Raw genomic sequence first — 25,000 nt, 5'->3', positions numbered from 1 at the left:
CCACCTGCCGGTGCAGAGACCGGCGCGACGTACGTGTCCGTCACCGTTTGAACGGAATTCAACCTTCGACCTCCAGTCAGGTGGTCTCTGACGTCACGCAGGTGTCCAGCGCCGGCGCAGGGCCACCCGTCGTCACGTGACTCGGGCGGGGTGGGCGTGGTCTACAACGGTCCGCCCCGGCGCATGCGCGAGTCCGTGGGATCGGCAGGTAGTCGAGTCTTGGGAGTCTTGGAGTCGGTCCAGAGGGTCCAGTCCAGAGGGTCCAGTCCAGAGGGTCCAGTCCAGAGGGTCCGGTCCGTCCAAGATGATGATCAGCGCCGCAGAGTTCGTGTCGGAGACCAACGAGGACTATCGAGCTCCGACCACCTCCAGCTTCTCCACCCGGATGGGTCACTGTCGCAACACCGTGTCCGCCCTGGAGGAGGTGAGTCCAGAACCAGGACCAGAACCGCGGGTTCTGACCAGACTTTGTTGGATTGAAGTTTTGTTCGCGAGAAACTTTTATCTGCAGAAAGAGGAAGAGTTTGAAGTGACGATGATGATGATGAAGCTCAGAGCGTCACTTCCTGTTCCTGCTCAGAGTTCCTCTTTCAACACTGCTGTCTCCATGACAACACTCGTGTCCCTCACTGTTGTCTCCATGATAACACTCATATGTCCCTCACTGTTGTCTCCATGGCAACACTCATATGTCCCTCACTGTTGTCTCCATGATAACACTCATGTGTCCCTCACTGTTGTCTCCATGACAACACTCATGTGTCCCTCACTGTTGTCTCCATGATAACACTCATGTGTCCCTCACTGTTGTCTCCATGACAACACCCATGTCCCTCACTGTTGTCTCCATGACAACACTCATGTGTCCCTCACTGTTGTCTCCATGACAACACTCGTGTCCCTCACTGCTGTCTCCATGACAACACTCATGTGTCCCTCACTGTTGTCTCCATGACAACACTCATGTCCCTCACTGTTGTCTCCATGACAACACTCGTGTCCCTCACTGTTGTCTCCATGACAACACTCATGTCCCTCACTGTTGTCTCCATGACAACACTCATGTCCCTCACTGTTGTCTCCATGACAACACTCATGTGTCCCTCACTGTTGTCTCCATGACAACACTCATGTGTCCCTCACTGTTGTCTCCATGACAACACTCATGTCCCTCACTGTTGTCTCCATGACAACACTCATGTGTCCCTCACTGTTGTCTCCATGACAACACTCATGTCCCTCACTGTTGTCTCCATGACAACACTCATGTCCCTCACTGTTGTCTCCATGACAATACTCATGTGTCCCTCACTGTTGTCTCCATGACAACACTCATGTCCCTCACTGTTGTCTCCATGACAACACTCATGTCCCTCACTGTTGTCTCCATGACAACACTCGTGTCCCTCACTGTTGTCTCCATGACAACACTCATGTCCCTCACTGTTGTCTCCATGACAACACTCATGTCCCTCACTGTTGTCTCCATGACAACACTCATGTGTCCCTCACTGTTGTCTCCATGACAACACTCATGTGTCCCTCACTGTTGTCTCCATGACAACACTCATGTCCCTCACTGTTGTCTCCATGACAACACTCATGTCCCTCACTGTTGTCTCCATGACAACACTCGTGTCCCTCACTGCTGTCTCCATGACAACACTCATGTGTCTCTCACTGTTGTCTCCATGACAACACTCATGTGTCCCTCACTGTTGTCTCCATGACAACACTCATGTGTCTCTCACTGTTGTCTCCATGACAACACTCATGTGTCCCTCACTGTTGTCTCCATGACAACACTCGTGTCCCTCACTGTTGTCTCCATGACAACACTCATATGTCCCTCACTGTTGTCTCCATGACAACACTCGTGTCCCTCACTGCTGTCTCCATGACAACACTCATGTCCCTCACTGTTGTCTCCATGACAACACTCATGTCCCTCACTGTTGTCTCCATGACAACACTCATATGTCCCTCACTGTTGTCTCCATGACAACACTCATGTCCCTCACTGTTGTCTCCATGACAACACTCATATGTCCCTCACTGTTGTCTTCATGACAACACTCATGTCCCTCACTGTTGTCTCCATGACAACACTCGTGTCCCTCACTGCTGTCTCCATGACAACACTCGTGTCCCTCACTGTTGTCTCCATGACAACACTCGTGTCCCTCACTGCTGTCTCCATGACAACACTCATGTCTCTCACTGTTGTCTCCATGACAACACTCATGTGTCCCTCACTGTTGTCTCCATGACAACACTCATGTCTCTCACTGCTGTCTCCATGACAACACTCGTGTCCCTCACTGTTGTCTCCATGACAACACTCATGTCCCTCACTGTTGTCTCTATGACAACACTCATGTGTCCCTCACTGTTGTCTCCATGACAACACTCATGTCCCTCACTGTTGTCTCCATGACAACACTCATGTGTCCCTCACTGTTGTCTCCATGACAACACTCATGTCCCTCACTGTTGTCTCCATGACAACACTCATGTGTCTCTCACTGTTGTCTCCATGACAACACTCATGTGTCCCTCACTGTTGTCTCCATGACAACACTCATGTGTCTCTCACTATTGGCTCCATGACAACACTCGTGTCCCTCACTGTTGTCTCCATGACAACACTCATATGTCCCTCACTGTTGTCTCCATGACAACACTCGTGTCCCTCACTGCTGTCTCCATGACAACACTCATGTCCCTCACTGTTGTCTCCATGACAACACTCATGTCCCTCACTGTTGTCTCCATGACAACACTCATGTCCCTCACTGTTGTCTCCATGACAACACTTGTGTGTCCCTCACTGTTGTCTCCATGACAACACTCGTGTCCCTCACTGTTGTCTCCATGACAACACTTATGTCCCTCACTGTTGTCTCCATGACAACACTCGTGTGTCCCTCACTGTTGTCTCCATGACAACACCCATGTCCCTCACTGTTGTCTCCATGACAACACTCATGTCCCTCACTGCTGTCTCCATGACAACACTCATGTCCCTCACTGTTGTCTCCATGACAACACCCATGTCCCTCACTGTTGTCTCCATGACAACACTCATGTGTCCCTCACTGTTGTCTCCATGACAACACTCATGTGTCCCTCACTGTTGTCTCCATGACAACACTCATGTGTGAGACTCTTGTGTTGATCTTTGAAGTATTTATTTTATTGAGTATTGTGTTGATTCACTAATAACTATTACTTACCAAATATGACTGATGTGTCTCTAGCTCGTCACTGTGACAGTTGTGGTGTTGGTTCTGATCCAGGCTCAGTGTAGATCAGCTCCTCCTGCTGCATGCTGGGACGTCTGTGGATACCTGAGGCTACATTGAGTCCCATGTGTCTGGACGAGTCCAAACTTGACTGGAATCTTCTTCTGTTGCTGGTTCTGAGCCACTGACAGGAAGTGATTCGAGACTGGGTCAAACTGGCATCACATGACTCTCCTGTGGAGATGGACATGGAGACAACAGTGAGGGACACATGAGTGTTGTCATGGAGACAACAGTGAGGGACACGAGTGTTGTCATGGAGACAACAGTGAGGGACACATGAGTGTTATCATGGAGACAACAGTGAGGGACACATGAGTGTTATCATGGAGACAACAGTGAGGGACATATGAGTGTTGTCATGGAGACAACAGTGAGGGACATATGAGTGTTATCATGGAGACAACAGTGAGGGACACATGAGTGTTATCATGGAGACAACAGTGAGGGACACATGAGTGTTGTCATGGAGACAACAGTGAGGGACACATGAGTGTTGTCATGGAGACAACAGTGAGGGACACATGAGTGTTGTCATGGAGACAACAGTGAGGGACATATGAGTGTTGCCATGGAGACAACAGTGAGGGACATATGAGTGTTGCCATGGAGACAACAGTGAGGGACATATGAGTGTTGTCATGGAGACAACAGTGAGGGACATATGAGTGTTGTCATGGAGACAACAGTGAGGGACACATGAGTGTTGTCATGGAGACAACAGTGAGGGACACATGAGTGTTGTCATGGAGACAACAGTGAGGGACATATGAGTGTTGCCATGGAGACAACAGTGAGGGACATATGAGTGTTGTCATGGAGACAACAGTGAGGGACACATGAGTGTTGTCATGGAGACAACAGTGAGGGACACATGAGTGTTGTCATGGAGACAACAGTGAGGGACATATGAGTGTTGTCATGGAGACAACAGTGAGGGACACACAAGTGTTGTCATGGAGACAACAGTGAGGGACACGAGTGTTGTCATGGAGACAACAGTGAGGGACACATGAGTGTTGTCATGGAGACAACAGTGAGGGACACATGAGTGTTGTCATGGAGACAACAGTGAGGGACACATGAGTGTTGTCATGGAGACAACAGTGAGGGACACATGAGTGTTGTCATGGAGACAACAGTGAGGGACATATGAGTGTTGTCATGGAGACAACAGTGAGGGACACATGAGTGTTGTCATGGAGACAACAGTGAGGGACACATGAGTGTTGTCATGGAGACAACAGTGAGGGACACACGGGTGTTGTCATGGAGACAACAGTGAGGGACATATGAGTGTTGCCATGGAGACAACAGTGAGGGACATATGAGTGTTGTCATGGAGACAACAGTGAGGGACACATGAGTGTTGTCATGGAGACAACAGTGAGGGACACATGAGTGTTGTCATGGAGACAACAGTGAGGGACATATGAGTGTTGTCATGGAGACAACAGTGAGGGACACACAAGTGTTGTCATGGAGACAACAGTGAGGGACACGAGTGTTGTCATGGAGACAACAGTGAGGGACACATGAGTGTTGTCATGGAGACAACAGTGAGGGACACATGAGTGTTGTCATGGAGACAACAGTGAGGGACACATGAGTGTTGTCATGGAGACAACAGTGAGGGACATATGAGTGTTGTCATGGAGACAACAGTGAGGGACACGAGTGTTGTCATGGAGACAACAGTGAGGGACACATGAGTGTTGTCATGGAGACAACAGTGAGGGACACATGAGTGTTGTCATGGAGACAACAGTGAGGGACACATGAGTGTTGTCATGGAGACAACAGTGAGGGACACATGAGTGTTGTCATGGAGACAACAGTGAGGGACACATGAGTGTTGTCATGGAGACAACAGTGAGGGACATATGAGTGTTGTCATGGAGACAACAGTGAGGGACACGAGTGTTGTCATGGAGACAACAGTGAGGGACACATGAGTGTTGTCATGGAGACAACAGTGAGGGACACATGAGTGTTGTCATGGAGACAACAGTGAGGGACACATGAGTGTTGTCATGGAGACACACGAGTGTTGTCATGGAGACAACAGTGAGGGACACACTCCTGTCTCATGACTCTCCTGTCACATGACTCTCCTGTCACATGACTCTCCTGTCACATGACTCTCCTGTCTCATGACTCTCCTGTCACATGACTCTCCTGTCACATGACTCTCCTGTCTCATGACTCTCCTGTCTCATGACTCTCCTGTCACATGACTCTCCTGTCACATGACTCTCCTAACATGACTCTCCTGTCTCATGACTCTCCTGTCACATGACTCTCCTGTCTCATGACTCTCCTGTCACATGACTCTCCTGTCACATGACTCTCCTAACATGACTCTCCTGTCTCATGACTCTCCTGTCACATGACTCTCCTGTCACATGACTCTCCTGTCACATGACTCTCCTGTCACCTGACTCTCCTGTCACATGACTCTCCTGTCACATGACTCTCCTAACATGACTCTCCTGTCTCATGACTCTCCTGTCACATGACTCTCCTGTCACATGACTCTCCTGTCACATGACTCTCCTGTCACCTGACTCTCCTGTCACATGACTCTCCTGTCACATGACTCTCCTAACATGACTCTCCTGTCACATGACTCTCCTGTCACATGACTCTCCTGTCACCTGACTCTCCTGTCACATGACTCTCCTGTCACATGACTCTCCTAACATGACTCTCCTGTCTCATGACTCTCCTGTCACATGACTCTCCTAACATGACTCTCCTGTCTCATGACTCTCCTGTCTCATGACTCTCCTAACATGACTCTCCTGTCACATGACTCTCCTGTCTCATGACTCTCCTGTCTCATGACTCTCCTGTCTCATGACTCTCCTGTCACATGACTCTCCTGTCTCATGACTCTCCTGTCTCATGACTCTCCTAACATGACTCTCCTGTCACATGACTCTCCTGTCACATGACTCTCCTGTCTCATGACTCTCCTGTCTCATGACTCTCCTGTCTCATGACTCTCCTGTCTCATGACTCTCCTGTCTCATGACTCTCCTAACATGACTCTCCTGTCACATGACTCTCCTGTCTCATGACTCTCCTGTCTCATGACTCTCCTGTCTCATGACTCTCCTGTCTCATGACTCTCCTGTCTCATGACTCTCCTGTCTCATGACTCTCCTAACATGACTCTCCTGTCACATGACTCTCCTGTCACATGACTCTCCTGTCTCATGACTCTCCTGTCACATGACTCTCCTGTCACATGACTCTCCTCTCTCATGACTCTCCTGTCTCATGACTCTCCTGTCTCATGACTCTCCTGTCACATGACTCTCCTCTCTCATGACTCTCCTGTCTCATGACTCTCCTGTCACATGACTCTCCTGTCTCATGACTCTCCTGTCACATGACTCTCCTCTCTCATGACTCTCCTGTCTCATGACTCTCCTGTCACATGACTCTCCTGTCACATGACTCTCCTCTCTCATGACTCTCCTGTCTCATGACTCTCCTGTCACATGACTCTCCTGTCACATGACTCTCCTCTCTCATGACTCTCCTGTCTCATGACTCTCCTGTCTCATGACTCTCCTGTCACATGACTCTCCTCTCTCATGACTCTCCTGTCTCATGACTCTCCTGTCACATGACTCTCCTGTCTCATGACTCTCCTGTCACATGACTCTCCTCTCTCATGACTCTCCTCTCTCATGACTCTCCTGTCACATGACTCTCCTGTCACATGACTCTCCTGTCACATGACTCTCCTGTCTCATGACTCTCCTGTCTCATGACTCTCCTGTCACATGACTCTCCTGTCTCATGACTCTCCTGTCTCATGACTCTCCTGTCACATGACTCTCATGTCACATGACTCTCCTGTCTCATGACTCTCCTGTCACATGACTCTCATGTCACATGACTCTCCTGTCTCATGACTCTCATGTCACATGACTCTCCTGTCACATGACTCTCCTGTCACATGACTCTCCTGTCACATGACTCTCATGTCACATGACTCTCCTGTCTCATGACTCTCCTGTCTCATGACTCTCCTGTCTCATGACTCTCCTGTCACATGACTCTCCTGTCTCATGACTCTCCTGTCTCATGACTCTCCTGTCTCATGACTCTCCTGTCTCATGACTCTCCTGTCTCATGACTCTCCTGTCTCATGACTCTCCTGTCACATGACTCTCATGTCACATGACTCTCCTGTCTCATGACTCTCCTGTCACATGACTCTCCTGTCACATGACTCTCCTGTCACATGACTCTCCTGTCACATGACTCTCATGTCACATGACTCTCCTGTCTCATGACTCTCCTGTCACATGACTCTCCTGTCACATGACTCTCCTGTCTCATGACTCTCCTGTCTCATGACTCTCCTGTCACATGACTCTCCTGTCTCATGACTCTCCTGTCTCATGACTCTCCTGTCACATGACTCTCATGTCACATGACTCTCCTGTCTCATGACTCTCCTGTCACATGACTCTCATGTCACATGACTCTCCTGTCTCATGACTCTCATGTCACATGACTCTCCTGTCACATGACTCTCCTGTCACATGACTCTCCTGTCACATGACTCTCATGTCACATGACTCTCCTGTCTCATGACTCTCCTGTCTCATGACTCTCCTGTCTCATGACTCTCCTGTCTCATGACTCTCCTGTCTCATGACTCTCCTGTCTCATGACTCTCCTGTCTCATGACTCTCCTGTCACATGACTCTCATGTCACATGACTCTCCTGTCTCATGACTCTCCTGTCTCATGACTCTCCTGTCTCATGACTCTCCTGTCACATGACTCTCCTGTCTCATGACTCTCCTGTCACATGACTCTCCTGTCTCATGACTCTCCTGTCACATGACTCTCCTGTCTCATGACTCTCCTGTCTCATGACTCTCCTGTCTCATGACTCTCCTGTCACATGACTCTCCTGTCACATGACTCTCCTGTCACATGACTCTCCTGTCACATGACTCTCCTGTCTCATGACTCTCCTGTCTCATGACTCTCCTGTCTCATGACTCTCCTGTCTCATGACTCTCCTGTCTCATGACTCTCCTGTCTCATGACTCTCCTGTCACATGACTCTCCTGTCTCATGACTCTCCTGTCTCATGACTCTCCTGTCACATGACTCTCCTGTCTCATGACTCTCCTGTCTCATGACTCTCCTGTCTCATGACTCTCCTGTCTCATGACTCTCCTGTCACATGACTCTCCTGTCACATGACTCTCCTGTCTCATGACTCTCCTAACATGACTCTCCTGTCTCATGACTCTCCTGTCTCATGACTCTCCTGTCTCATGACTCTCCTGTCACATGACTCTCCTGTCACATGACTCTCCTGTCTCATGACTCTCCTAACATGACTCTCCTGTCTCATGACTCTCCTGTCTCATGACTCTCCTGTCTCATGACTCTCCTGTCACATGACTCTCCTGTCTCATGACTCTCCTGTCACATGACTCTCCTGTCTCATGACTCTCCTAACATGACTCTCCTGTCTCATGACTCTCCTGTCTCATGACTCTCCTGTCTCATGACTCTCCTGTCACATGACTCTCCTGTCACATGACTCTCCTGTCTCATGACTCTCCTAACATGACTCTCCTGTCTCATGACTCTCCTGTCTCATGACTCTCCTGTCTCATGACTCTCCTGTCACATGACTCTCCTGTCTCATGACTCTCCTGTCTCATGACTCTCCTGTCTCATGACTCTCCTGTCACATGACTCTCCTGTCACATGACTCTCCTGTCACATGACTCTCCTGTCTCATGACTCTCCTGTCTCATGACTCTCCTGTCTCATGACTCTCCTGTCACATGACTCTCCTGTCTCATGACTCTCCTGTCTCATGACTCTCCTGTCTCATGACTCTCCTGTCACATGACTCTCCTGTCTCATGACTCTCCTAACATGACTCTCCTGTCTCATGACTCTCCTGTCTCATGACTCTCCTGTCTCATGACTCTCCTGTCTCATGACTCTCCTGTCTCATGACTCTCCTAACATGACTCTCCTGTCTCATGACTCTCCTGTCTCATGACTCTCCTGTCTCATGACTCTCCTCTCTCATGACTCTCCTGTCTCATGACTCTCCTGTCTCATGACTCTCCTGTCACATGACTCTCCTCTCTCATGACTCTCCTGTCTCATGACTCTCCTGTCTCATGACTCTCCTGTCACATGACTCTCCTCTCTCATGACTCTCCTCTCTCATGACTCTCCTGTCACATGACTCTCCTGTCACATGACTCTCCTGTCACATGACTCTCCTGTCTCATGACTCTCCTGTCACATGACTCTCCTGTCTCATGACTCTCCTCTCTCATGACTCTCCTGTCTCATGACTCTCCTGTCTCATGACTCTCCTGTCACATGACTCTCCTGTCTCATGACTCTCCTGTCTCATGACTCTCCTGTCACATGACTCTCATGTCACATGACTCTCCTGTCTCATGACTCTCCTGTCACATGACTCTCATGTCACATGACTCTCCTGTCTCATGACTCTCATGTCACATGACTCTCCTGTCACATGACTCTCCTGTCACATGACTCTCCTGTCACATGACTCTCATGTCACATGACTCTCCTGTCTCATGACTCTCCTGTCTCATGACTCTCCTGTCTCATGACTCTCCTGTCTCATGACTCTCCTGTCACATGACTCTCCTGTCTCATGACTCTCCTGTCTCATGACTCTCCTGTCTCATGACTCTCCTGTCTCATGACTCTCCTGTCTCATGACTCTCCTGTCTCATGACTCTCCTGTCACATGACTCTCATGTCACATGACTCTCCTGTCTCATGACTCTCCTGTCACATGACTCTCCTGTCACATGACTCTCCTGTCACATGACTCTCCTGTCACATGACTCTCATGTCACATGACTCTCCTGTCTCATGACTCTCCTGTCACATGACTCTCCTGTCACATGACTCTCCTGTCTCATGACTCTCCTGTCTCATGACTCTCCTGTCACATGACTCTCCTGTCTCATGACTCTCCTGTCTCATGACTCTCCTGTCACATGACTCTCATGTCACATGACTCTCCTGTCTCATGACTCTCCTGTCACATGACTCTCATGTCACATGACTCTCCTGTCTCATGACTCTCATGTCACATGACTCTCCTGTCACATGACTCTCCTGTCACATGACTCTCCTGTCACATGACTCTCCTGTCACATGACTCTCATGTCACATGACTCTCCTGTCTCATGACTCTCCTGTCTCATGACTCTCCTGTCTCATGACTCTCCTGTCTCATGACTCTCCTGTCTCATGACTCTCCTGTCTCATGACTCTCCTGTCACATGACTCTCATGTCACATGACTCTCCTGTCTCATGACTCTCCTGTCTCATGACTCTCCTGTCTCATGACTCTCCTGTCACATGACTCTCCTGTCTCATGACTCTCCTGTCACATGACTCTCCTGTCTCATGACTCTCCTGTCTCATGACTCTCCTGTCTCATGACTCTCCTGTCACATGACTCTCCTGTCACATGACTCTCCTGTCACATGACTCTCCTGTCTCATGACTCTCCTGTCTCATGACTCTCCTGTCACATGACTCTCCTGTCACATGACTCTCCTGTCACATGACTCTCCTGTCACATGACTCTCCTGTCTCATGACTCTCCTGTCTCATGACTCTCCTGTCTCATGACTCTCCTGTCTCATGACTCTCCTGTCTCATGACTCTCCTGTCACATGACTCTCCTGTCTCATGACTCTCCTGTCTCATGACTCTCCTGTCACATGACTCTCCTGTCTCATGACTCTCCTGTCTCATGACTCTCCTGTCTCATGACTCTCCTGTCTCATGACTCTCCTGTCACATGACTCTCCTGTCACATGACTCTCCTGTCACATGACTCTCCTGTCTCATGACTCTCCTAACATGACTCTCCTGTCTCATGACTCTCCTGTCACATGACTCTCCTGTCACATGACTCTCCTGTCTCATGACTCTCCTAACATGACTCTCCTGTCTCATGACTCTCCTGTCTCATGACTCTCCTGTCTCATGACTCTCCTGTCACATGACTCTCCTGTCACATGACTCTCCTGTCTCATGACTCTCCTAACATGACTCTCCTGTCTCATGACTCTCCTGTCTCATGACTCTCCTGTCTCATGACTCTCCTGTCACATGACTCTCCTGTCTCATGACTCTCCTGTCTCATGACTCTCCTGTCTCATGACTCTCCTGTCACATGACTCTCCTGTCTCATGACTCTCCTAACATGACTCTCCTGTCTCATGACTCTCCTGTCTCATGACTCTCCTGTCTCATGACTCTCCTGTCACATGACTCTCCTGTCACATGACTCTCCTGTCTCATGACTCTCCTAACATGACTCTCCTGTCTCATGACTCTCCTGTCTCATGACTCTCCTGTCTCATGACTCTCCTGTCTCATGACTCTCCTGTCACATGACTCTCCTGTCTCATGACTCTCCTGTCTCATGACTCTCCTGTCTCATGACTCTCCTGTCTCATGACTCTCCTGTCACATGACTCTCCTGTCTCATGACTCTCCTGTCTCATGACTCTCCTGTCTCATGACTCTCCTGTCACATGACTCTCCTGTCTCATGACTCTCCTAACATGACTCTCCTGTCTCATGACTCTCCTGTCTCATGACTCTCCTGTCTCATGACTCTCCTGTCTCATGACTCTCCTGTCTCATGACTCTCCTAACATGACTCTCCTGTCTCATGACTCTCCTGTCTCATGACTCTCCTGTCTCATGACTCTCCTGTCACATGACTCTCCTGTCACATGACTCTCCTGTCACATGACTCTCCTGTCTCATGACTCTCCTGTCACATGACTCTCCTGTCACATGACTCTCCTGTCTCATGACTCTCCTGTCACATGACTCTCCTGTCTCATGACTCTCCTGTCTCATGACTCTCCTGTCACATGACTCTCCTGTCACATGACTCTCCTGTCTCATGACTCTCCTAACATGACTCTCCTGTCTCATGACTCTCCTGTCTCATGACTCTCCTGTCTCATGACTCTCCTGTCACATGACTCTCCTGTCACATGACTCTCCTGTCACATGACTCTCCTGTCACATGACTCTCCTTTCACATGACTCTCCTGTCTCATGACTCTCCTGTCACATGACTCTCCTGTCACATGACTCTCCTGTCTCATGACTCTCCTGTCACATGACTCTCCTGTCTCATGACTCTCCTGTCTCATGACTCTCCTAACATGACTCTCCTGTCTCATGACTCTCCTGTCTCATGACTCTCCTGTCTCATGACTCTCCTGTCTCATGACTCTCCTGTCACATGACTCTCCTGTCACATGACTCTCCTGTCACATGACTCTCCTGTCTCATGACTCTCCTGTCACATGACTCTCCTGTCACATGACTCTCCTGTCTCATGACTCTCCTGTCACATGACTCTCCTGTCACATGACTCTCCTGTCTCATGACTCTCCTGTCACATGACTCTCCTGTCACATGACTCTCCTGTCACATGACTCTCCTGTCACATGACTCTCCTGTCTCATGACTCTCCTGTCACATGACTCTCCTGTCACATGACTCTCCTGTCTCATGACTCTCCTGTCACATGACTCTCCTGTCACATGACTCTCCTGTCTCATGACTCTCCTGTCACATGACTCTCCTGTCTCATGACTCTCCTGTCACATGACTCTCCTGTCACATGACTCTCCTGTCACATGACTGAAGCTCCGCCCCTCCTCAGGCTCTGGACGTGGACCGCTCCATCCTCAACAAGGTGAAGAAGGCGGTGAAGTCCATTCATGCGAGTGGTCTCGGTGAGGAACGTTCACGTGTCACTTCCTGTTGTGTTCTCTGCCTGTTTGTGTGTCTCACATACCTCACATACCAGCCATGTTCTGACATGCACACACACACACACACACACACACACACACAGTACACACATGTGAATATATTTGTATATATATATGTGTGTATGTGTGTTTTCACATTTGTGTGTGTGTATATATGTGTGCGTGTGTACACATGTGTGTATATATATGTATATATGTGTGTGTGTGTGTTCATGTGTCTGTGTGAATATATATGTGTGATTTCATGTGTGTGATTTCATGTGTGTACGTGTGTGTACATGTGTGTGTTCACATGTGTGTTCATTTGTGTGTACATGTGTGTGTTCATGTGTGTGTACCTGTGTGTTCACATGTGTGTTCACGTGTGTGTTCACATGTGTGTTCATGTGTGTGTACATGTGTGTACGTGTGTGTTCATGTGTGTGTTCATGTGTGTACTTGTGTGTACATGTGTGTACATGTGTGTACATGTGTGTACTTGTGTGTACATGTGTGTACATGTGTGTACTTGTGTGTACATGTGTGTACATGTGTGTACTTGTGTGTACTTGTGTGTACATGTGTGTACATGTGTGTACGTGTGTGTTCATGTGTGTGTTCATGTGTGTACTTGTGTGTTCATGTGTGTGTACATGTGTGTACTTGTGTGTACTTGTGTGTACATGTGTGTACATGTGTGTACATGTGTGTACGTGTGTGTACATGTGTGTACTTGTGTGTACATGTGTGTTCATGTGTGTGTACATGTGTGTACTTGTGTGTACATGTGTGTTCATGTGTGTGTACATGTGTGTACTTGTGTGTTCATGTGTGTTCATGTGTGTGTACTTGTGTGTACATGTGTGTACTTGTGTGGTCATGTGTGTGTACATGTGTGGTCATGTGTGTATACATGTGTGTACTTGTGTGTTCATGTGTGTACATGTGTGTACCTGTGTGTATATATGTGTGTACTTGTGTGTACATGTGTGTACTTGTGTGTTCATGTGTGTGTACATGTGTGTACTTGTGTGTTCATGTGTGTGTACTTGTGTGTACATGTGTGTACTTGTGTGTACATGTGTGTACTTGTGTGTACTTGTGTGTACTTGTGTGTACATGTGTCTACTTGTGTATACTTGTGTGTACGTGTGTGTACTTGTGTATACATGTGTGTACTTGTGTGTACATGTGTGTTCATGTGTGTGTACTTGTGTGTACTTGTGTATATATGTGTGTACTTGTGTGTACATGTGTGTACTTGTGTATACATGTGTGTACTTGTGTATACTTGTGTGTTCATGTGTGTGTACTTGTGTGTACTTGTGTGTACTTGTGTGTACATGTGTCTACTTGTGTATATATGTGTGTACTTGTGTGTACATGTGTGTACTTGTGTGTACATGTGTGTACTTGTGTGTACTTGTGTGTACTTGTGTGTACTTGTGTATATATGTGTGTACTTGTGTGTTCATGTGTGTGTACATGTGTGTACTTGTGTGTTCATGTGTATACATGTGTGTACTTGTGTGTACTTGTGTGTACTTGTGTATATATGTGTGTACTTGTGTGTTCATGTGTGTGTACATGTGTGTACTTGTGTGTTCATGTGTGTGTACATGTGTGTACTTGTGTGTTCATGTGTATACATGTGTGTACATGTGTGTACTTGTGTATATATGTGTATACATGTGTGTACATGTGTGTACATGTGTGTACATGTGTGTACTTGTGTGTACATGTGTGTACTTGTGTGTACTTGTGTGTACTTGTGTGTACATGTGTGTACTTGTGTGTACATGTGTGTACTTGTGTGTACTCAGGTCACGTGGACAGTGAGGATCAGTACATTCTTGCGATGGAGAAGTTCGGAGACAACTGTGTGAGTCGAGATGATCCTGAAGTCGGCTCCGCCTTCCTCAAGTTCTCCGTCTTCACCAAAGAGCTGACCTCACTTTTCAAGAACCTGGTGAGGAGGGGGTCAGTGGGGGGTCAGTGGGGGGTCAGTGGGGGTCAGTGGGGGGTCAGCAGGGGTCAGCAGGTCAAGTGTGACTCTGGTCCTCAACAGATGCAGAACATGAACAACATCATCACCTTCCCTCTGGACTCTCTGTTGAAGGGCGACTTGAAGGGCGTGAAGGGGGTCAGTGTGTGTGTGTGTGTGTGTGTGTGTGTGTGTGTGTATATAAATGTGTGTGTGTGTATATAAATGTGTGTGTGTGTATATAAATGTGTGTGTGTGTATATAAATGTGTGTGTGTGTATATAAATGTGTGTGTGTATATAAATGTGTGTGTGTATATAAATGTGTGTGTGTGTGTATATAAATGTGTGTGTGTGTATATAAATGTGTGTGTGTATATAAATGTGTGTGTGTATATAAATGTGTGTGTGTGTATAAATGTGTGTGTGTGTATATATATATATATAAATATGTGTGTATATAAATGTGTGTGTGTGTATAAATGTGTGTGTGTGTATATATATATATATAAATATGTGTGTATATAAATGTGTGTGTGTATATAAATGTGTGTGTATATATAAATGTGTGTGTGTATATAAATATGTGTGTGTATATATAAATATGTGTGTGTATATATAAATATGTGTGTGTATATATAAATGTGTGTGTGTATATATAAATGTGTGTATATAAATGTGTGTATATAAATGTGTGTGTATATATAAATATGTGTGTGTATATATATATGTGTGTGTGTGTATATAAATGTGTGTGTGTATATAAATGTGTGTATATAAATGTGTGTGTGTATATAAATGTGTGTGTGTATATAAATGTGTGTGTGTATATAAATGTGTGTGTGTGTGTGTGTATATAAATGTGTGTGTGTGCATATAAATGTGTGTGTGTGTGTATATAAATGTGTGTGTGTGTGTATATATGTGTGTGTGTGTGTATATATATGTGTGTGTGTGTATATATATGTGTGTGTGTGTGTATATAAATGTGTGTGTGTGTGTGTATATAAATGTGTGTGTGTGTATATAAATATGTGTGTGTGTATAAATGTGTGTGTGTGTGTATATAAATGTGTGTGTATAAATGTGTGTGTATATAAATGTGTGTGTATAAATGTGTGTGTATATAAATGTGTGTGTATAAATGTGTGTATATAAATGTGTGTGTGTATATAAATGTGTGTGTATATAAATGTGTGTGTGTCTCCTTCAGGACCTGAAGAAGTCCTTTGACAAGTCGTGGAAAGACTACGAGGCTAAATTGTAAGAAAGCGTCGCACATGTCAAAGTTCAAGTTGAGTTCAGCGAACTCTGGGGTCAGCTCCTGTGACCTCTGACCTCCAGGGCGAAGCTGGAGAAGGAGAAGCGCGAACACGCCCGGCAGCACGGCATGATCCGCACCGAGTTCAGCGGCGGCGAGATCGCAGAGGAGATGGAGAAGGAGAGGCGCATGTTCCAGCTGCAGATGTGTGAGGTGAGAGGTCACGGAGGTCAAAGGTCGCCCGCTCGCACTGACACTCCCGCCCACCAGTACCTGCTCAAGGTGAACGAGATCAAGGTGAAGAAGAGTGTGGACCTCCTCCAGAACCTGATCAAGTTCTTCCACGCTCAGAGCAAGTGAGTCTCGCCCCCCCCACCCCCCCCCCCCCCCTCCAGTGACCTCTGACCTCTGACCTGCTCCTCTTCTTCAGCTTCTTCCAGGACGGCCTGAAGGCTGCTGAGATCCTGAGACCCTCCGTGGAGAAGCTGGCGACAGACCTGAGCGTGGTGAGCCTGCCGGGGTCAGGGGGGGAGGTCTGGACTCAAGTGGAGTCCGGACCATGTCTGGTGGTCTTCACACCGGCGTCAAGGTCCAGACCGAGACCAGAACCTGGTCCTGATGGACTGTGACGTGTCTCCAGATCAAGCAGGCGCAGGACGGCGAGAGGAAGCAGCTCAGTCAGCTCCGGGACGTCCTGAAGACCTCGCTGCACGTGGACAACAAAGAGGTGAAGAACGTCCTGGTGTGTCTTCTGTGTCCATGTGGTCCATCGTTGACCCGAACCTTTGTTTGCAGGACGGTCCGGTCAAGGCCACGGGTTACAGTCTGCACCAGCTTCAGGGAGACAAAGCTCACGGGACGGAACGTTCAGGACTTTTGTACAAGAAGAGTGAAGGGTGAGTGACAGCTGATCGTGACTGACAGCTGATCGTGACTGACGACTGATCGTGACTGACGACTGATCGTGACTGACGACTGATCGTGACTGACGACTGATCGTGACTGACGACTGATCGTGACAGACGACTGATCGTGACTGACGACTGATCGTGACAGACGACTGATCGTGACAGACGACTGATCGTGACTGACGACTGATCGTGACAGACGACTGATCGTGACAGACGACTGATCGTGACAGACGACTGATCGTGACTGACGACTGATCGTGACAGACGACTGATCGTGACAGACGACTGATCGTGACTGACGACTGATCGTGACAGACGACTGATCGTGACTGACGACTGATCGTGACAGACGACTGATCGTGACAGACGACTGATCGTGACTGACGACTGATCGTGACAGACGACTGATCGTGACTGACGACTGATCGTGACAGACGACTGATCGTGACAGACGACTGATCGTGACTGACGACTGATCGTGACAGACGACTGATCGTGACTGACGACTGATCGTGACAGACGACTGATCGTGACAGACGACTGATCGTGACTGACGACTGATCGTGACTGACGACTGATCGTGACAGACGACTGATCGTGACAGACGACTGATCGTGACTGACAGCTGATCGTGACTGACAGCTGATCGTGACTGACGACTGATCGTGACTGACGACTGATCGTGACTGACGACTGATCGTGACTGACGACTGATCGTGACAGACGACTGATCGTGACAGACGACTGATCGTGACAGACGACTGATCGTGACAGACGACTGATCGTGACTGACGACTGATCGTGACAGACGACTGATCGTGACAGACGACTGATCGTGACAGACGACTGATCGTGACAGACGACTGATCGTGACAGACGACTGATCGTGACAGACGACTGATCGTGACAGACGACTGATCGTGACTGACGACTGATCGTGACTGACGACTGATCGTGACTGACGACTGATCGTGACAGACGACTGATCGTGACTGACGACTGATCGTGACAGACGACTGATCGTGACTGACGACTGATCGTGACAGACGACTGATCGTGACTGACGACTGATCGTGACAGACGACTGATCGTGACAGACGACTGATCGTGACTGACGACTGATCGTGACAGACGACTGATCGTGACCGACGACTGATCGTGACTGACGACTGATCGTGACTGACGACTGATCGTGACTGACGACTGATCGTGACTGACGACTGATCGTGACAGACGACTGATCGTGACAGACGACTGATCGTGACTGACGACTGATCGTGACAGACGACTGATCGTGACAGACGACTGATCGTGACTGACGACTGATCGTGACTGACGACTGATCGTGACTGACGACTGATCGTGACAGACGACTGATCGTGACAGACGACTGATCGTGACTGACGACTGATCGTGACAGACGACTGATCGTGACTGACGACTGATCGTGACTGACGACTGATCGTGACAGACGACTGATCGTGACTGACGACTGATCGTGACAGACGACTGATCGTGACTGACGACTGATCGTGACAGACGACTGATCGTGACTGACGACTGATCGTGACTGACGACTGATCGTGACTGACGACTGATCGTGACTGACGACTGATCGTGACAGACGACTGATCGTGACTGACGACTGATCGTGACAGACGACTGATCGTGACTGACGACTGATCGTGACAGACGACTGATCGTGACTGACGACTGATCGTGACAGACGACTGATCGTGACAGACGACTGATCGTGACAGACGACTGATCGTGACAGACGACTGATCGTGACAGACGACTGATCGTGACAGACGACTGATCGTGACTGACGACTGATCGTGACTGACGACTGATCGTGACAGACGACTGATCGTGACTGACGACTGATCGTGACAGACGACTGATCGTGACTGACGACTGATCGTGACAGACGACTGATCGTGACTGACGACTGATCGTGACAGACGACTGATCGTGACAGACGACTGATCGTGACTGACGACTGATCGTGACAGACGACTGATCGTGACTGACGACTGATCGTGACAGACGACTGATCGTGACAGACGACTGATCGTGACTGACGACTGATCGTGACTGACGACTGATCGTGACTGACGACTGATCGTGACAGACGACTGATCGTGACTGACGACTGATCGTGACAGACGACTGATCGTGACAGACGACTGATCGTGACAGACGACTGATCGTGACTGACGACTGATCGTGACAGACGACTGATCGTGACTGACGACTGATCGTGACTGACGACTGATCGTGACTGACGACTGATCGTGACTGACGACTGATCGTGACAGACGACTGATCGTGACAGACGACTGATCGTGACAGACGACTGATCGTGACTGACGACTGATCGTGACAGACGACTGATCGTGACTGACGACTGATCGTGACTGACGACTGATCGTGACTGACGACTGATCGTGACTGACGACTGATCGTGACTGACGACTGATCGTGACAGACGACTGATCGTGACTGACGACTGATCGTGACAGACGACTGATCGTGACAGACGACTGATCGTGACAGACGACTGATCGTGACAGACGACTGATCGTGACAGACGACTGATCGTGACAGACGACTGATCGTGACAGACGACTGATCGTGACTGACGACTGATCGTGACAGACGACTGATCGTGACAGACGACTGATCGTGACTGACGACTGATCGTGACAGGCGACTGATCGTGACAGACGACTGATCGTGACAGACGACTGATCGTGACAGACGACTGATCGTGACTGACGACTGATCGTGACTGACGACTGATCGTGACAGACGACTGATCGTGACTGACGACTGATCGTGACTGACGACTGATCGTGACAGACGACTGATCGTGACTGACGACTGATCGTGACAGACGACTGATCGTGACAGACGACTGATCGTGACAGACGACTGATCGTGACAGACGACTGATCGTGACTGACGACTGATCGTGACAGACGACTGATCGTGACAGACGACTGATCGTGACAGACGACTGATCGTGACAGACGACTGATCGTGACTGACGACTGATCGTGACAGACGACTGATCGTGACTGACGACTGATCGTGACTGACGACTGATCGTGACTGACGACTGATCGTGACTGACTCGTGACTGATGATGCTTCGTCTGTTACAGACTCAGGAAGATTTGGCAGAAGAGGAAGTGTTCTGTGAAAAATGGCTTCTTGACGATTAGTCACGGCACGGTGAGTGTTTTTGTCGCTTCTGGAAGTAGCTCCGCCCACATCCTTTCTCTTAGGTTTATGTTTTTTTAAAGTTTATCAATGACGAGTCTAACGGCCAATCAGCACAAAGCAAGAGGAGGAGAAGGAGGAGGCGGAGCTTAAGGAGGAGGAAGACAGACAGAAGGGTGATGAAGGTTTTGATAGGTTGACTCACCTTTTTTATTTTTTCAAGAATATCTCCAAAGTAGAAACTAGCAAAGCTAACTTGATAAACTGATAATCCATAAAATACCTGCATCTGCAGCGGAAACAGTTGAGGACAGACAGACAGACAGACAGACAGACAGACAGACAGACAGACAGACAGACAGGTGGAGGAGAGACAAACAGACATAAAGGTGGAGGAAAGACAGACAGAAATGTGGAGGAAAGACAGACAGAAAGGTGGAGGAAAGACAGACAGACAGGTGGAGGAAAGACAGACAGACAGGTGGAGGAAAGACAGACAGACAGGTGGATGAGAGGCAGACAGAAAGGTGGAGGACAGACAGACAGAAAGGTGGAGGAAAGACAGACAGAAAGGTGGAGGAAAGACAGACAGAAAGGTGGAGGAGAGACAGACAGAAAGGTGGAGGAAAGACAGACAGACAGGTGGAGGAAAGACAGACAGACAGGTGGAGGAGAGACAAACAGATAGAAAGGTGAAGAGACAAACAGACAGACAGGTGGAGGAGAGACAGACAGAAAGGTGGAGGAAAGAGAGACAGACAGATGGAGGAGAGACAGACAGAAAGGTGGAGGAGAGACAGACAGACAGGTGGAGAGACAAAGAGACAGGTGGAGGAAAGACAGACAGACAGATGGAGGAGAGACAGACAGACAGGTGGAGGAGAGACAGACAGAAAGGTGGAGGAAAGACAGACAGACAGATGGAGGAGAGACAGACAGAAAGGTGGAGGAGAGACAGACAGACAGGTGGAGAGACAAAGAGACAGGTGGAGGAAAGACAGACAGACAGATGGAGGAGAGACAGACAGACAGGTGGAGGAGAGACAGACAGACAGGTGGAGGAGAGACAGACAGACAGGTGGAGGAAAGACAGACAGACAGATGGAGGAGAGACAGACAGACAGGTGGAGGAGAGACAGACAGACAGGTGGAGGAGAGACAGACAGACAGGTGGAGGAAAGACAGACAGAAAGGTGGAGGAAAGACAGACAGACAGACAGGTCTGATGTTGTGTCTTGTGTTCAGGCTAACAGACCTCCAGCTAAACTGAACCTGCTGACCTGTCAGGTGAAGAGGAATCCTGAAGAGAAGAGAAGCTTTGACTTGTTCTCACGTGAGTTCTTCACCATGATGACATCATCACTGTGTTGACACGATGACATCATCACTGCGTTGACACGATGACATCATCACTGTGTTGACACGATGACATCATCACTGTGTTGACACGATGACATCATCACTGTGTTGACACAAATTTTTCTGCTATGTTTGACCCTCTTTCCTTTGATTTTTACTGACAAAATTCAATTAATCAAAGAGAAAATCTCTCTTTTGTGTGGAACCCCTACTGTCTCTGAGCCCCTCTCCTCCTCTTGGTCTTCCTTCACTGCTGTATCTCTGGCTGATATTTCATCACTAGTGAACAAGAGGACTTGACACGATGACATCATCACTGTGTTGACACGATGACATCATCACTGTGTTGACACGATGACATCATCACTGTGTTGACACGATGACATCATCACTGCGTTGACACGATGACATCATCACTGTGTTGACACGATGACATCATCACTGTGTTGACATGATGACATCATCACTGTGTTGACACGATGACATCATCACTGTGTTGACACGATGACATCATCACTGCGTTGACACGATGACATCATCACTGTGTTGACACGATGACATCATCACTGTGTTGACATGATGACATCATCACTGTGTTGACACGATGACATCATCACTGCGTTGACACGATGACATCATCACTGTGTTGACACGATGACATCATCACTGTGTTGACACGATGACATCATCACTGTGTTGACACGATGACATCATCACTGCGTTGACACGATGACATCATCACTGTGTTGACACGATGACATCATCACTGTGTTGACATGATGACATCATCACTGTGTTGACATGATGACATCATCACTGTGTTGACACAAGTTTTTCTGCTATGTTTGACGCTCTTTCCTTTGATGCCCAGACGTGGACAGTTTGATTCACTGTTTCTCTGATCATTGTGTTGAAATACTGGATCAAACCTGTTAAATCGAACTTGAAAATTCAGACAAAACGGTGACCTTGGACAAATGAAGATCTACTGAGTCTGAAGAGACTTTGTGGAAAGACTGAGCGTCTCTGGAAGTCCACTAAACTTGAGGTGCACAGACTTCACCTCAGGGATCTGATGTCTTCTTACAATGAGATGGTGGAAACTGCCAGATCTGATTACATCAGAAAACTGGAAGCTGCTAATAAGGAAAACCCAAAAGTGTTGTTTGACACGATTAATTCTCTCGTGTCTCCTGCTCCTCAAATCATGTCTTCTGTGAAGCTGACAGCAATGATTGTTGAGGTTTTTACTGACAAAATTAAGTTTATCAAAGAGAAAATCTCTCTTTTGTGTGGAACCCCTACTGTCTCTGAGCCCCTCTCCTCCTCTTGGTCTTCCTTCACTGCTGTCTCTGAGCCCCTCTCCTCCTCTTGGTCTTCCTTCACTGCTGTATCTCTGGCTGATATTTCAGCACTAGTGAACAAGATGACTTGACACGACGGCATAATCACTGCGTTGACACGATGACATCATCACTGTGTTGACAAGATGACATCATCACTGTGTTGACACGATGACATCATCACTGTGTTCTCTTCGACCAGACGACCGGACGTACCACTTCCAGACCGAGGACGAGGCTGACTGTCAGATGTGAGTGATCTCCAGTGGTGGTTCTTCTGCCTCTAAAGGTTCTCGTCCGTTCTCAGCTGGATCTCGGTCCTGCAGAACAGCAAAGACGAGGCGCTGAACAAGGCGTTCCAGGGCGAGCAGGACGAGGGCGAGCACAACATTGTGCAGGCGCTGACTCGGGCCATCGTCGAGGAGGTCAAGAGGATGAGCGGGAATCAGGAGTGCTGCGACTGTGGAGCACCAGGTCAGTGCCTGGACCAGGACCAGAGTCCAACAAAGTTGTTCTGACTTTTCTTTCTCGCAGGTCCCACCTGGTTGTCCACCAACCTCGGGGTTCTGATCTGCATCGAGTGCTCGGGAATCCACAGAGAGATCGGCGTCCACTACTCCCGAATCCAGAGTCTGGACCTGGATGTTCTTGGTACCTCAGAGCTGCTGGTGAGTTGGACGACACGTCACGTGAACAGAACCTGATCCAAGTGTCCCGCCTGACCTCGTGTTGCAGCTGGCCAAGAACGTCGGGAACTTCTGCTTCAACCAGATCATGGAGGCGGACATGTTGGACCAGGGAGTCACTAAGCCGGTCCCGGGCAGCGACATGTGAGCGAGCAATTCTGGTGTCGATCCATTGACTTGAAGTGGTCTGTGGTTCCAGGCAGACCAGGAAGGACTTCATCACAGCCAAGTACACTGAGAGACGCTTCGTCCGCCGCCTCTGCACAGACTCAGAGTCCAGGCTGCAGGTTCTGTACCAGTCGGTCCGGACCAAAGATATCCTGTCACTCATCCAGGTCTACGCTGAGGGAGTGGACCTCATGGAGTCTGCCCCGCAGCCCAATGAACATGTAGGAGACCCAGACCTGAGCATCGAGGCCAGATAGTCCCTCATCGATCGTTTCTTTCTCAGGAACCAGGGGAGACGGTTCTTCACTTGGCGGTCCGGATGGTCGACCGGAACTCTCTCCACATTGTGGACTTCTTGGCTCAGAACAGGTAAATGCTGGTGCGCACGTGTCCGAACACACACCTGACCTTGTGTCCGCTTCAGTGTCAGTCTGGACCGGCAGACGGTCCGAGGCAGTTCTGCTCTGCACTACTGCTGCTTGACGGACAACAGCGAGTGTCTGAAGCTGCTGCTGAGAGGACGAGCGTCCGTGTCCATCTGTGAGTCCATGAGCAGGTTCTCCTTCTCAACCGGGTCCGGACCAGCCTCATGCTCTTGTCTCCGCAGTGAACGAGGCGGGAGAGACGGCGCTGGACGTCGCGAGGCGTCTGCAACACTCGCAGTGCCAGGAGCTGGTGAGTGTTGCAGCTTCAAGGTTCCCCCATAGTTATTCATGTTTGTGTGTGTGTGTGTGTGTGTGTGTGTGTGTGTGTGTAGTTGAATCAGGCACAAACAGGGAAGTTCAACGTTCACGTGCACGTGGAGTACGAATGGCGTCTTCAAAACAACGACCTGGACGAGAGCGAGGACGAGATGGAGGACAAGGTGGTCAAGTGACACTTGTGTGAGGCCGTCACTTACTGTG

The 25,000-nt window shown here is 48.8% G+C and overlaps 1 protein-coding gene across 3 annotated transcripts in view; it reads left to right on the top strand.

The window, feature by feature from the left end:
• Positions 1-172: 172 nt before the first annotated feature.
• Positions 173-25,000, top strand: part of asap2b (ArfGAP with SH3 domain, ankyrin repeat and PH domain 2b) — a 28,037-nt gene continuing 3,209 nt past the window's right edge. For 2 of the 3 annotated variants that reach the window (XM_087782651.1, XM_087782650.1), the window contains exons 1-22: positions 173-424; positions 13,067-13,139; positions 14,981-15,126; positions 15,226-15,300; positions 16,354-16,403; positions 16,485-16,614; positions 16,672-16,757; positions 16,832-16,907; positions 17,042-17,128; positions 17,197-17,297; positions 20,482-20,551; positions 20,623-20,715; positions 21,785-21,872; positions 23,444-23,492; positions 23,549-23,715; positions 23,776-23,909; positions 23,977-24,071; positions 24,127-24,316; positions 24,379-24,464; positions 24,520-24,635; positions 24,703-24,770; positions 24,853-24,960. In XM_087782651.1, coding sequence (XP_087638777.1) covers positions 305-424; positions 13,067-13,139; positions 14,981-15,126; positions 15,226-15,300; positions 16,354-16,403; positions 16,485-16,614; positions 16,672-16,757; positions 16,832-16,907; positions 17,042-17,128; positions 17,197-17,297; positions 20,482-20,551; positions 20,623-20,715; positions 21,785-21,872; positions 23,444-23,492; positions 23,549-23,715; positions 23,776-23,909; positions 23,977-24,071; positions 24,127-24,316; positions 24,379-24,464; positions 24,520-24,635; positions 24,703-24,770; positions 24,853-24,960 — 2,208 coding nt within the window. In that variant the 5' untranslated portion in view covers positions 173-304. The remainder of the gene's footprint in view (positions 425-13,066; positions 13,140-14,980; positions 15,127-15,225; positions 15,301-16,353; positions 16,404-16,484; positions 16,615-16,671; positions 16,758-16,831; positions 16,908-17,041; positions 17,129-17,196; positions 17,298-20,481; positions 20,552-20,622; positions 20,716-21,784; positions 21,873-23,443; positions 23,493-23,548; positions 23,716-23,775; positions 23,910-23,976; positions 24,072-24,126; positions 24,317-24,378; positions 24,465-24,519; positions 24,636-24,702; positions 24,771-24,852; positions 24,961-25,000) is intronic. The other variant, XM_087782652.1, reaches the window with a different exon arrangement.

The sequence above is a fragment of the Callionymus lyra genome, unplaced genomic scaffold, assembly GCF_982586985.1.
Source record: "Callionymus lyra unplaced genomic scaffold, fCalLyr1.hap1.1 HAP1_SCAFFOLD_187, whole genome shotgun sequence".
Taxonomy (NCBI): domain Eukaryota; kingdom Metazoa; phylum Chordata; class Actinopteri; order Syngnathiformes; family Callionymidae; genus Callionymus; species Callionymus lyra.
The sequence above is the reverse complement of the archived record's forward strand: the minus strand, read 5'-3'. Positions and strand labels throughout refer to the sequence as shown.